At 49.8% G+C, this 13,988-nt stretch overlaps 1 protein-coding gene across 3 annotated transcripts in view; it reads right to left on the bottom strand.

The window, feature by feature from the left end:
• ARSG (arylsulfatase G) overlaps positions 1-13,988 on the bottom strand; it is a 108,296-nt gene that overhangs the window by 23,530 nt on the left and 70,778 nt on the right. For all 3 annotated transcript variants that reach the window (XM_055332819.1, XM_055332836.1, XM_055332829.1), the window contains exons 6-8: positions 11,955-12,092; positions 4,905-5,101; positions 3,865-3,945 (exon numbers count right to left, since the gene is read on the bottom strand). In XM_055332819.1, the coding sequence (XP_055188794.1) occupies positions 3,865-3,945; positions 4,905-5,101; positions 11,955-12,092 (416 nt within the window). The remainder of the gene's footprint in view (positions 1-3,864; positions 3,946-4,904; positions 5,102-11,954; positions 12,093-13,988) is intronic.

The raw sequence follows: 13,988 nt of genomic DNA, 5'->3' as shown, positions 1-13,988 counted from the left end.
TGAAAAATGTCGCCTTTACTCATAAAACGTTTCCTCCACAAATCCATGTTTCTTTAGAATCAAGGCCTAAATGGTCTGTCTGAAACAAAAGACCCTTGACCACTAACCCCGGCTCTCACTCTGGCCTCGCCTCCCCCTACATGACCCACTTCTACGAGCTCTGGACACACACACAACTAGGCAGCTCCTGTGCTGTGCTCTTCCCGCCGCTTCCCCGGGCTGCTCACGGCCCCCTCCCCTGCACATCCCTAGCTGTGGCCTACTCATTCTTCAAAACTCATACCACTCGGGGAAGCCTTCCTGTGTCTTTCTCATGTGGATGAGATGTGCTCGTGCTCCTCTTTATCATGGAGTCCTTACCCATATTACAATCTCCTGCTGAAGTGGAGGCTCCCAGCACAGTCCAACAGAACTGCCTGCAGTGATGGAAATGGTCTCTGTTCACACTGTCCACTATGGTAGCCACCAGCCATATGTGGCTTCTGGGCCCTTGCAGCGTGGCCAGGGCGCCAGGTGTACGAGACAGGGTAGCTCTCGACAGGTGGCACCCAGATTTTAACCTGCACCAAAAATCACCTGAAGGACAAGGTAAAACACAGGTTGCCAGGGTCCCTCCCCAGAGTTTGTGACTCAGCAGGTCTGGGGTGAGGCCCTAGAATTAGCACTTCTAACAAGTTCTCAGGTAGCGCTACTACTGCCAGATCCGAGGCCATAGCTTGGTAACTGCTGGTCTCCATCTGAAAGTTCTAGATTCATATGGTTTCCACGTGGATATTCTAGTTTGGTGGTTCTATGGGTGATTCCCGGACCAAACATTTCAGTGTCACCTAGGAGCCTCTTAGAAATTCAACATGCTCATGGCTATCCCAGAACTACTGAGTCTGAACTAGAGGGTCCCCAGAGGACTGTCTGCACGTTAAAATCTGAGAAACAACAACAACAACAACAACTAACTAACTAACTAACTAACTAACTAACTAAATAAATAAATAAATAAATAAATAAATAAATAAAATCTGAGAAACAGGGACACCTGGGTGGCTCAGCTGATTAAGTGTCTGCCTTCAGCTCAGGTCATGATCTCAGGGTCCTGGGATCAAGCCTGGAGTCAGGCTTCCTGCTTATCAGAAGTCTGTTTCTCCGTCTGTCCCTCCCCCTCTGCTTATGTGTGTGTGCTCTCTCTCTCTCCCTAATAAATAAATAAAATCTTAAAAAAAAATAAAATCTGAGAAACACTGCTCTAGACGGTCATAAAGCCAGGGGCTTTGTTGATCTTTGCATCCCTACTTGCTGGCACAGAGTAGGTGCTCAACAAATGCCTGAAGGTCAAACCAAGGAAAGGAGAAGTGGAGGCTGCCCAGCTCATCATAATTGTGGGGTGTTTTTTTTTTTTAAGATTGTATTTGTTTATTCATGAGAGACACAGAGAGAGAGGCAGAGACATAGGCAGAGGGGAAAGTAGGTTCCCTGTGGGGAGCCAGATGTGGGACTTGACCCCAGGACCCCAGGATCACAACCTGAGCCAGAGGCAGACGCTCAACCACTGAGCCACCAGGTGCCCCTAATTGTGTGTGTGTGTTTTTTTAAAAGATTTTATTTATTTATTTGAAAGAGGGCAGGGGGAGGGGCAGGTGGGGAAAGAGAGAATCCCAAGCAGACTCCATGCTGAGCACCAAGCCTTACGTGGGGCTCCATCCCCCAACCCTGAGATCATGGCCTGAGCGGAAACCAAGAGCCAGACTCTTAACCGACTGAGCCACCCAGGCGCCCCTCATAATTCTGTTTCTCACAGGGCAAAGTACTCCCCTCAAAGAACAGGACCCCACTCCCCATCACAAAACCTAATTCGTGATTTCAAAACTGTCATAAAGGGGAGAGAAAGAAGATAAGGCTGGTCTAGATAGGAGATCAGAGGTCACCTTCTTAGGGAACAGAGGAGCCACTTACTGGTACATGGAGACCCCATCCAAGGTCTCCATAGCTTTCTGGAATTTTACACTGGAGAGTTCCGATTCCAGGCTCCTTCAGGCGTTCCAACTGAGCATTAGGGCCAGTAGCCTGGTCTGAGGGTATCCCAGGTATGGAGAGGAGGATCAGCTAATGCAAAACTACTCCCAGCTCCCACTGTATCTCTCTACCCCCAGAGAACATTCCCGAATGGGACTAGTCAAAGAGATCAATATGTATAGAGAGACACAACACCCTGACCGATGAAGCCCCCTGGTCACCAAGCAGGTCAGGGGGAGGTGGCCCCCAGTTCTCCTGACCTCCAACTGGAATCTCCAGGCACAGCACCTGGCTATAGTCAAGGGCAGCCGCCCACTTGTGAAGTTCTCAAGAGATCTGAACAGACACCAGGTTAAAGGTGACAAAAAAAAAAAAAAAGCATCAGCACTTCCTTCTTGTCCCCAACCATGAGATACACAAAAGTTCTACTTTCTAGGTAACTGCCAGACTAATAGGAAAAACAGTCTGTGTCCTCTGACCTGGAGACAGTGAATGCCATAGCTCAGGAGCTGGTCAGTAGGGAAAGCCCAGCCCGGGGAGGGGGTGATCCCCCCCAAGCCCACCTCTGAACCCCTTGGATATAAGCACCTTCCAAAAATTTATTTTAATATTGTAGGACACAAATAGGACCAGGTTTTTGTGAGAAAAAAAAAAATCACATTTAGATCCTCCTTCCCCTCCCCAAAGGTAACCACCTCTCATGTCTTATCAACTGCCCATACCTCTCTCAAGATTTTTCTGAGAATTGGTATGCTTATTTTCATAGAATAAGATCATACTTTACATATCGCTCTGTAACCTGCTTTATTCACTGAAAAGTATTTAAGGTAAATGTTTCCAGGTCAATAATATGCATCATTTCAGCAGTTCCCTAGAATTTCCTTAAATGTGCATGTCACCATTTCCTTAAGCACTCCTCTCTTGCTGGATCCTTGGGTAATGCCCAACTCTTTGGTTTTTTTTTTTGTTTGTTTGTTTTGTTTTGTTTAAAAACTATGTGGGGCACCTGGGCGGCTCAGAGGTTGAGCATCTGCCTTCAGCTCACTGCGTGGTCTCGGCGTTTGGGGGTTGAGTCCCACATTGGGTTCCCCGCAGGGAACCTGCTTCTCCCTTTGCCTATGTCTCTGCCTCTGTGTGTCTCTCATGAATAGATAAATAAAATCTTAAAAAAATATTTAAAAAACCTTGCAATGAGCATCCTTTCACATACAGCATTTGCACTTGGCTAATCCGGAAGAACTGATGCATCCACCGGCCTGTGTTCCAAGCCTTTGGTCCTTTCTGCCAGATTGTCCCCAGGGCAGTAGCTGTGTTAGAAGGTGAGGTCCCCGAGCACATGTCTCTGAGGCTCTCCTTCATCTGTAAACAGAGGCGTTACTACCTCCTTTCCAACGTTGTAAGGTTTAGGGATTATGTATATCAAAACCTTGTGTATTATGCCCTGAATGTCTCCTAAATGAATGGAATGAATTCATGGTTGGATGGAGGGAGGGATGAGTGAAAAAAAATAAAAAGGAAAGAAAAGAAAAGAAGGAGGATGAGTGAAGGCAGTGGGATAAAGTTCAAGGTTAAGTGTATTTGTTGGAAGGTTCCTGGACTCAGAGTTCATGCCCTGAGGGAGCCCGGGGGCGGTAGGAGATAGATGGAGAGAAAGGGGTGGGTCCAAGCTTAATAGAAACTCTCATCTCTCAGTTTATTCCTTCCCTGGGAGCTGGTGGCTGGTGAGCAACTTGTCTGAGTATCATGATGATGGCCAAGAAGCCTGCGTATGAGTTGATCCTCCCCAAGACAGACCCCACAGCCCCACCTGGGCTCAGCATCCCCAGTGGGATGCACCAACCCCAGTTGAGCCCCTACCTTGATGAGTTTGCCACAATCCAGTGAAGGGACCCACGCTACCTGCCAGCTCACACTTCTGAGCCCACGGGCCATTGTCTCCTGGAAACCAAAAGAAGCAACAGGTAGCCATCAACTGGCCTGTGGACACTTTTGCCGATGCTCCCTCCCTGGTCCCACATCTCCGTGCAGAGCAGGGCGCTGGGAAGGAGAAGAAGCTGTAAAATCAAACATGATCCCTGCCCCCGAAGAATGACCTGTTCTATGAGGCTGGGCTTCCAAGAGGTGGGCTTTCCCTGGCCCAGGTGAGCCCCAGGGCGAGCGAGCCTCTTGTCTCAGATGCTTTTACCTTCTCCTTTGCTTTTACTATCCTCAGCCCTGCAGCTCTTTCCTGAGAGCCTGACGCACCCAGCGCCTCCCTTACAGGATCTCAGGATCGTCCAACACGCTAAGCAGTAGATGCTAGTGTGAGCTCAGTTTTGCACGTGAGGAAACTGGCTCAGAGAAGGTAAAGTGCCTTTTCCAATAGTTCTGAGCAGTTTCAAACCCAGGTCTCTGCCTGCCCCGAGAGCACCGCTTCCAACCACCACTCCACTCCCCCCAATTCCAGAAAGGCACCCAGGACCCACAATGCCTGCGTAGGCCCTTTAAACAGTTCACTAGTTCAGCGCACTCGGCCAAAAGGTGTGACCACCGGTGGCAGCTGGCGTCTCTGGGGTCTCTGGGACTGGGACGATGGTGAGGAGGGAACCTCAGAACCACCCAAGGACTACACGGATTTGCAATGTCAAAGTCACTACCCAGATGGCCCTAAACCAATACCAAAGAGGCCAGCAGGGTACCTTGCTCTCTGCACAAACTTTTCCAGGGGCTCGGCCTCGGAGGCCCCAGGGGACAGGTGCTCAGCACTCAGGCCAACAAACACTAGCAGGACGCCAAGTTCAAAGCCAGGCCCCTGCCCTGTGAAAGAGGATCCCTTAGCCAGATTCTGCTCTTCCGAGGGGCCATGGGCAGGGTTATCCATTAGATCTCAGGGAGCTAGCTGGGTTTTACTACTTCACCTGTGAACCAGAGGAATGTGTTTTCTTTGGCTGTGCGGTCAACTTTGTCCTTGATCTGGCCCACCAGGCTGTCCATCTCCCGGAGACCTGCACCGTATGGCCTTCGACCCCGTGCGTCTGCTGAGAGCTGGGTCCTGGATATGGGCACGTGCATGTGGGCCAGGCCCATGTATAGCAGGAAGGGCCTTCCGCTGGCGCTGCAATGGGAAAGCCAAGAAGTAACTCTCCAGAAGGCCTTGCTGGCTCGTCCAGTGTCTCCGTGGCTCTCCTTTGCCTCAGAGAAAAGTCCCAGAACACCGTCTGCCCCACGTGCTCAGGAATACACACAGGTCTACAACCTTCCAAGGGAACGTGGAAGTCATCGGGTCAGCCAGTTACAAACTGGGAGTCATCGTAATAATTGTCACTGTCCTTTATTATTGGCTGAACACTTATGAAATCCGATTTGTGCTGCCTCTTTCACCCTCACAATAACCCTCCAGTTCCTTTCCCAGATGAAGCATCAGAGGCCCAGGGAGACGAAAAGGACTTGTCTACGGCTACCTAACTAGTAAGTGATACCATCTGGATTCAAACTCTCATCTGGCTGACAGCAAAGCCTTGGCTCCTAAATGCCACAGCTGACAGCAAAGCCTTGGCTCCTAAATGCCACACTCCAGAATCCAGTACAAACATATTTTAAAACCGGATCTGCTCTTTCATGGCATCCAGGTCGTCACATCCATTCCCAGCCTCGGCCCTTTCCAGGAGATGAATGAATGACTCATGTTGACCACAGGCAATTCCAGGGACACACATGAGCACTGGGAACATCTAGGTCAAGGCTCTGTTAGTGGCTCAGGCGCTGGCTGCCCCCATCTGGACCCTGACGCTTCCCCTCTTGGGAGTGGAGGGAGCCTGGGCGGCCTCTGTTTCCTGGCTGTCCCCCACCTCCATTCCCAGGTAAGGAACGGGATCCAGCCAGCCGCAGAATTCCAGCCTCGCCCCTCCTGAAGCAGCAGGGACCTCCATGGAGCCCCATTCCACAGACCACACCTATGGGGGAGCACATCTTTCGGGGTATGTACTAAGGACAAAAGGACAATGCCATCAAGTTGGTACAGAGAGGTGATCGGAGCATGGCTCACTTTACACCAGCTCCCCCACGACTGTATTTTCAAGTTGGCTCTCAATTATTTAGCTTACCCCAATTTACACCACCCCATAGCTCTGAGTGTCCCCAGCTCTGCCTCAAACCACACCTTGCAGAGCTTCTTGCATTCCAATTCCTGGGCCTCCCTGATTAGGGCTGTGCCTGTCGACAGGCATAAAACTCAGAACACAAGTCCTGAGACAGGGGACTCCTCTTCATCTTAACCAACAGTTTCTCTGCAATATTTCCAGGGCTGCGTTGTCCAAAGCAGCAGCCACGACTTGTACGTGGCTTAGATTTCAATGGCTGAAAAAATTTTGTTAAGATTTTATTTATTTATTTGAGAGGAGGAAGAGAGAGAGAGAGAGAGAGAGAGAGAGAGAGAGAGAGAGAGAGAGAGAAGCAGACTTCCTGCTGGGCAGGGAGCCCGATGTGGGGCTCAATTCCAGGACCCTGGGATCATGACCCGAGTCGAAGGCAGGTGCTTAACTGACTGAACCACCCAGGCACCCCTCAGTGAATGAAAATTAAATAAAATTAAGAATTCAGTGTCTCACCAGCTACAACACAGATGAGTCTTGAAGACACTGTGCTAAGTGAAATAAGCCAGTCGCCAAAGGACAAATACTGTATGACTCTACCTAGAGAAGGTACCAAGAGTGGTCAACTTCATAGAGATAGAAAGTAGAATGATGGGAACTAGGGACTGAAAGGAAGGGGAAACTGGTGTCTAATGAGTACAGAGCTTCAGTTTGATATGATGAAAAAAGTTCTGCAGATGGATGGTGGTGATGGTTGTATAACAACGTGAATGTGTTTAATGCCACCGGAACGTACACTTAGGAAGGTAAATGTTACGTTATGTATATTTATCACTATACACATATATTAAAATTGTATGTTTCGGTTGCCCAAGCCGGCTCTGTCAGATGCTCAGTAGCCACAGGTGGCCTGTGGCTACCATCTTGGACAGCACAGATAGAGAACATTCTCATCCTTGTGAAGAGTTCCATTGGGTAGTGTTGACTTAGTGTCTGTTGCCCGCTGTCCTGGGGACGATAAAGTACAGTTGTATAAGTTGTGTCCTGCACCAGGACGTCCTGCTGAGACGATGAATAGATGCCTAATTCCAGCCCTGCAGTGCCTTGGCCAACCTGGGTGCCCCAGCAGGGATCAGCAGCCACCCAGAGGGGGCGCTTTTTTCTAACAGGTAGATACCATAAGGCAAGCCCCAACTCCAGGAATTTTGCAAGCCAGTTGTTAGACACGGCAATGATTAAAGATTAAATGAGAGCAAGACTCCAATAAATGCAATTAAATAAATCATGTGAGAGGCGCCTGGGTGGGTCAGTGGTTGAGCGTCTGCCTTCAGCTCAGGTTGTGATCCCGGGGTCCTGGGATCGAGTTCCGCATGGGGCTCCCTGCAGGGAGCCTGCATCTCCCTCTGCCTGTGCCTTTCTCTGTGTGTCTCTCATGAATAAATAAATAAATACAATCTTTTTGGCAAATTGACACCAATAAAAAAATAAATTTATTATAAAAAATACAATCTTTTTCAAAAATAATAATCTGATCAGAAATAGAAAGTGGTGGGTGGGGGGCACCCACTTATCATGAAAGGTCCCCAGTGGGCATCCGGCCAGAGAGCCAGACCGGCCGGGGGTAGCAAGGAGGGGTAGGCATCTGCCTGGTTGGTTTCTGGCTCTGGATAAGGGGTGTCTCTGGAATGGCTTGCCCCCACATTTCTCCATGTTTCTCGGGGCTTCTGTGTTACAGACAGCGTTCTCAAACCCAGTTGTGAACCCAGTTCCCTCTTTAGAAGCACATGGGAGGAGCTCGACTATAGCCCTCTGGGTTGGCCCCAACCCAGCAGCCCAGCATTCAAGGCCATTCCCAGCCTGGGTCCCTTGCAGCCTTCCCCTCCTTCCTCTCAGAGACCCTCTCTATATATGCCAGCTTCTCAAACACCTCACCTTCTGCCTTCCTGTGCCCTGGTCACACCATTCCTCTCCTGGCAATCACCTCCCTGGTATCCCGCCTATAAATACTTACTCAGTGCTTAAGATCCAGCTCTAAGCCATCAACATGCCTCCTGTGCACCCAGGTCACGGATGGTGTCCTGCTCCCCTCCCTCACCATACTCATCAGTATTGATAATACACACTGTTAACACCAGCTTCCCACAAATCTGTTTCTCCACCAGCCTGGGAGCCACTCAAAAGCAAGGACAGATCTAATTCACGTTTGTATCCCTAGCACAACACCGGCACGCCTTCAGGGCAAGATAAAGTCATTCACTCACTCAAGGAATATTTATTAAGCTCTAACTAGCCCTCAGGTAGTGGGCACAGAGCAAGGAACATGATAGAGATGATTTTCAACTTCTTGGAGCTTCACATCCTATTGGAAACAGGAGAGGAAAATGCAACTAAAAAAGTAATCCGATAATTATTTGCAAATTAGTAAGAGTGATGGAGAAGAACTATATACAGGGCGCTGTGGGACAGTGTAATGGGGGAACTGAGCCGGGTTTGGGGTAAGGCAAAAGATCCTTAAGACTTTGAAGCCTACAGATGGGGGGCTACAGGTGGGTTGTGCTGGTGGCTGCTGGAGCAGGTGCAACAGGGCCAGGGAGAAGCTGCAGGAGAGCAAGACTCCAGGTCCCACTATCCCTTAGCTCCTTCTTTTCCTCACTCTGTATTCATCGGACCATTTGCACAGGAGAGAGAGGAAAGCATGAGTTTGGGGGGGAGCATGAGCTCATAGTCGAATGCAGAGCCCTGATGCAGGGGGCAGGTTGGTGGGTACAGGTGAGGGGCAGACCAGCAGGGAGACGGCAATGCCAGGGCGGGGTCAAGTCAGGTGGGGGAGGGCATCAAAGTCTTGACACGGCTCCTTGGCTCCAGCCCAGACAGGTGGGGTGGAGAGGGCTCATTTGGCACCTGTGTATCCCCATGACCTTCTTCTTTTTTTCTTTTTTTCTTTAAGATTTTATTTATTTATTCATGAGAGATATATAGAGAGAGGCAGAGAGAGAGAAGCAGGCCCCATGCAGGGAGCCTGACATGGGACTCAATCCGGGGTCTCCAGGATCACACCCTGGGTCGAAGGCAGATGCCAAACCACTGAGCCACCCAGGTGTCCCCCTGGGACCTTGTTCTGAGTGATGAACACTCTGCCTCACACTCTGCCTCGCCGACCATGCACTCTGACTTCAAGTACCCTAAGCTATCGCTCAGGCCTGAGCCCAGCACCCTCACCCTTGTCAGGCCCCGTATTTCATATTCGGGCTCAGCATGCCATCATCCCAGACCCTGGGAGGCACACGGGACTGGCAGCTCCATGACCCAGGAGCCCATGACATCTGCTTTCTCTTTTTCTGCCAGGTAAGAGCTACACCTGCTGTTTAAAACACCCAGATCCGGGGTTAGCTTTGGGCACGCTGCTAGGTCAGGGGTCTGCATTTGACTAAAGATCTAAGAGAGTAGAAATTTTCAAAGAAGTCTAGGGTGGGCCTCTTGCCAAGGAGGAGCAGGAAACCCCACTCTGGAGACTTCCCATAGTTCTGACAAACGGGCCCAGGTTGGGGAGGGCCTGGCCCCGGGGGCAAGCGTCACAGAGGAGGAGTACAGATCTGGGGGCCTTTCTTGCTGATGCTCCAAAAATCATGGATGAATTGGCAAGTCAAATCCTAAAGAAATCAGCACACCCAAGGGATTCATGTGACTCTTCACTTAACAGATAATTAATAGGGACGCCTGGGTGGCTCAGTGGTTGAGCGTCTGCCTTTGGCCCAGGGCTTGATCCTAGAGGCCCCGGGATCGAGTCCCACGTCAGGCTCCCTGCATGGAACCTGCTTCTCCCTCTGCCTGTGTCTCTGCCTCTCTCTCTGTGTGTCTTTCATGAATAAGTAAATAAAATCTTTTTAAAAAATAGCTAATTAATACATTAGCAAACTCTTCACCTTTTTCATACGATAAGGAGATTATTCATGCATCTGCCTGGTAGGTGATTAGTTAACTGGTGGATGAACAGCCCTGTGCCCACTTGAGAGCGTGAAGCCGTCCCCCATCCCCAGTGAGCTCCCACTCCTCCTCTGAGAGTGCTCTGCTGTCTAAAACACTGCAGACTGTCCCCACCAGCCATGAAGCGTCCACCTGTCACAGGGCACAGGGACCTGAGCCATCTCGAAGCTCCAGGGAACAGACATGTGTTCAGCTCTCCAGATGGGAGAAGGGGCTTGCCTGTTTCATCTCAGCCATGTGAAAAAAGGCCAGTGTTTCTGAGAGCCCCAAAACACTTAAAAGATGTGGCCCCTGAAGCTGTTCCCCAGATTTAGGCCATAAGAAGTTTTTATTATCGAGAAAAAATTGCTGCCTCTGCTCTGCCTGTTGCCCTGCTCTCTAGAAAAATCTGCGCTGAGCAAGGGGTTGGGAGGGATTCTTATACATTTAAAGACCAATACGCTCAGTTATCCACAGGTGGAGTCCCTTTTTAATTCTGCACAAGCAAACAGGCATGTGACACATTTTTTTCTCGCCCTCTTAGGTTAAGGCTATAGGGAATAGCAAAGAACCTGCTGGAAACTGTTCCACTGCCCTGGAGGAGTTTGCAGTCCTGGGAGAAAGATGAGCTGAGCACACAGAGGCTCATTAGAGGCCAGAGCAAAGGCAGCTATGTAGGGTCAGAGTAAGGCCAAGGTGGTAGGGGCAGGGTGACCGTGTGTGAGCACATGCTTACACCCCACAGCCTGTGCATGAGCACCCAGGGGTGTGGCCTGCTTCTGCTTTTTGGTTTTCGTTATTTTTAATGAGTCATTTCTAGACATTTAAAGATCAGGAGATGTCACACCAGGGCCAGGTATCTTGTGTGTCTTACGAAATAAAAGGATCTGACGGTCTTGGCTCCTATCCCCTAAAGAAGCCACGGGCAGCTAGAGCAAGGTAGCAGCTGTTCCCTTAGATGGGGCCTGTGCTTTCAAGTTCACCACAGCCCCCACCACTCCCTAAAGCCTGACACTCAGCCTGCTTCCCTCTGTAAGCTACCAGGGCCCTGTAGATGCTAGAATTGGCAAACCCTGTGTGTTACATTGAATAACGGCCCCCAAAGGTATCTGGGGCTCATCCCTGGAATCTGCGAGTGTTACCTTTTATGGCAAGAGAGATGCTGCAGATGCAATTGAATTAAGGTTCTGGAGATAGGGAGACTACCTCGGATTCACCTGGAAGACTCTCAACATAATCGCAAGTGTCCTTAAAAGAGGGAGGCAGAGGGAGATTTGACTACAGAAGACAAGAAGGCAAAGGGGCAATAGAAACAGATATTAGAATGATGTGGCCCTAAGCCAAGGGATGCCAACAGCCACCAGAAGATGGAAGAAGCGAGAAACATTTCTCCCCTGGAAGCTCCAGAAGGAGATAGCCCTGCTGATACCTTGATGCTAGCCCCCATAAGACTTATTTTGGACACGCAACCTCCAGATCTGTGTGAGAATAAACTGCTGTTATTTTAGCTGATAAGTTGGTGATACGTTTGTTATAGCAGCAGTACAACGCTAATACATCCTGCCAATTAATGAATCAACAAACGTCTTGAGTGCCCAGGATCCAGCAGCAGGCCCTACCGTCCAGGAGCTTATAGGAGAGGACAAAACGATGATGACAATAGTGCATGATCTGAGCAGGGGCAGGGGAAAGCTCCCAGAACTCTGGGAACATACCGGAGGAGCCTCGAACCCAGGCCTGGAGATTCCAGGGGAAACTGTTGTCTAGCTTTATTTATAGGAAACATGCATGCATCCATCTCTGTTGGGAGATGGAACTCCACCGAGGTTGAGAAGGGTGCTGAGGCCAGGGGACATGGTGGGTGGGAGCAGGGGGCAGCCCTGGGGTGCGGGGTGGGGGGCAGGGGACTCTTACCTTGCATGCTGGATGAACCGGATAGCTTTCTCAGCATATTTGTGTGCCAGGCTGCTCAGGTTCACGGGCTGCTCCACGATGTTGAGGTTTTCATACAGAGGAAGGGCCACATCCGTGTAACAGTCCCTCTCAAGGCTTCTGTGTGGAAACCACAGACGGTATTCATTTCCACAACCTAAGTAGCCACGGTGTAGAGCAAAACGCTTTTATGCATCAATGTACGTGAATACAAAACATTTAATAACCTGGCCCCAGATGATTTTTCCAGTCTGCCATTTCCTCCAAGTACAAAACCAATAAAATATCTCCTTCCCTTTCCTTCTAACAGATGTTTATGCTCCTCAGACAAGCCTGGCCACTCAGCAAAGCTCACGAAGACTTCCGTGAGCTGCGTACATTATTACTCCCATTTGGTTGGGAGAGAAACTGAGCTCCAAACAAACTAAATTACTCAAGCAGAGTCCCACAGCCCATCAATAGCCCCCATCCCCGGCTTTTTCCGCCGACCTCCCTAAGTGATGACTTCTGTCAATGGGGCACAATGCTTGGCGCTTTCCTAGGATAACCATCGGGACTTCATGTGAAATGACGTTGGACAATAACACAGATGACTGGGGATAGTTTTAAATATTTCAAAGCATGTTTGGAGAATTTGGAGAAGCTTTAGCAACTAGAAAAAGTGGGAGTCAAGCCAGCTATATCTTCTGGAAAAAAACAAAAAAAAAACAAAACCAAAAACCCAGTCCTTGGTCTTACAGGACCATCTGTCCTCAGCTCACTGCTGAGAGTGAATGCCCCAACATGAGTGGCTGAGTAATGACTCTAGCTGTGACCTGTGAGCAAGTTACCTAAGCTCTTAGGGCCAACTCTCCTTATGTGACAAGTGCCCGTGACCTCTGATGAGGTCTCGAAAGGACGGAACAAGACAGTGAGTGTTGGAGCTCCTGCATGCTGCCCAGCATACTAGCAACCCCATCATCACTCAGGCCTTCAGCCCTGGCTGCCACAGAGGACGGGGGGAGGAGCTGCGAACCATGGGGAGAGAAGGGGGACCAAGAGACAGCTCAGAGAAGGAAACTGTCCTCATGGTGCAGGGAAGGACTGGAAAGACATGAAACCCCCATTGTACCTAGATGCACACATGCCCCTTTATAAAAGCTTAGGACACGAGGTCAGACTGGGATAAATAATCGCCAAGGACCACAACTTTTGAAAAAGGGAGAAAAGATTATCACCGTACTAGGCATCATAATGCCAACCGCACCGTCAGTGTCAAGTTTTTCAGGTTGTTATGACTTTGTGGCAACTCCACCATCACCCACAGTCTCTCCCCCTTCCCCCCACCAAGCCAACCCTTTTTTTTTTCTGTTTGATTTAACGTGGATTTAAAGGGACCTGGCTGACATAGGTCATGCCACAATATGTCCAGGTGTGCCCACAGGTGTGCTGTACAGGCCACAGGTGGTAGGGACAGCAGCAAGATGTGCTATGGCTTCACGTCTCCTGCCGCAACGTGCACACAAATATCACCTGCATATCTTTTGAAAATGCAGACCTGGGATCCCTGGGTGGCGCAGCGGTTTGGTGCCTGCCTTTGGCCCAGGGCGCGATCCTGGAGACCCGGGATCGAATCCCACGTCAGGCTCCCAGTGCATGGAGCCTGCTTCTCCCTCTGCCTATGTCTCTGCCTCTCTCTCTCTCTCTCTCTCTCTCTCTCTCTCTCTCTGTGACTATCATAAATAAATTAAAAAAAAAAACTTCTGTTGTTTAAAAAAAAAAGAAAGAAAGAAAATGCAGACCTGAGGCCTGAGGGATCTTCCGTGCTGCTCTTCTAGCAAGCGCACAGGTGATGGCCACGCTGCCAGGCAAGCACCCATGCTTTGAGGGGTCTCAGAGGGACCTCAGAGGGACCCAGACCAGAGCCATTACCTCCACCTATTACAGCTGCAGGGTGGCCTGGGCAAGCAGATCCTGACCTGTCCCTTTATAGGCTCCTCACTTATAAAATCAGGTCAGATACCTGCCTTATACAAC

This window comes from Nyctereutes procyonoides, unplaced genomic scaffold, assembly GCF_905146905.1.
Source record: "Nyctereutes procyonoides isolate TBG_1078 unplaced genomic scaffold, NYPRO_anot_genome, whole genome shotgun sequence".
NCBI lineage: Eukaryota > Metazoa > Chordata > Mammalia > Carnivora > Canidae > Nyctereutes > Nyctereutes procyonoides.
The sequence above is the reverse complement of the archived record's forward strand: the minus strand, read 5'-3'. Positions and strand labels throughout refer to the sequence as shown.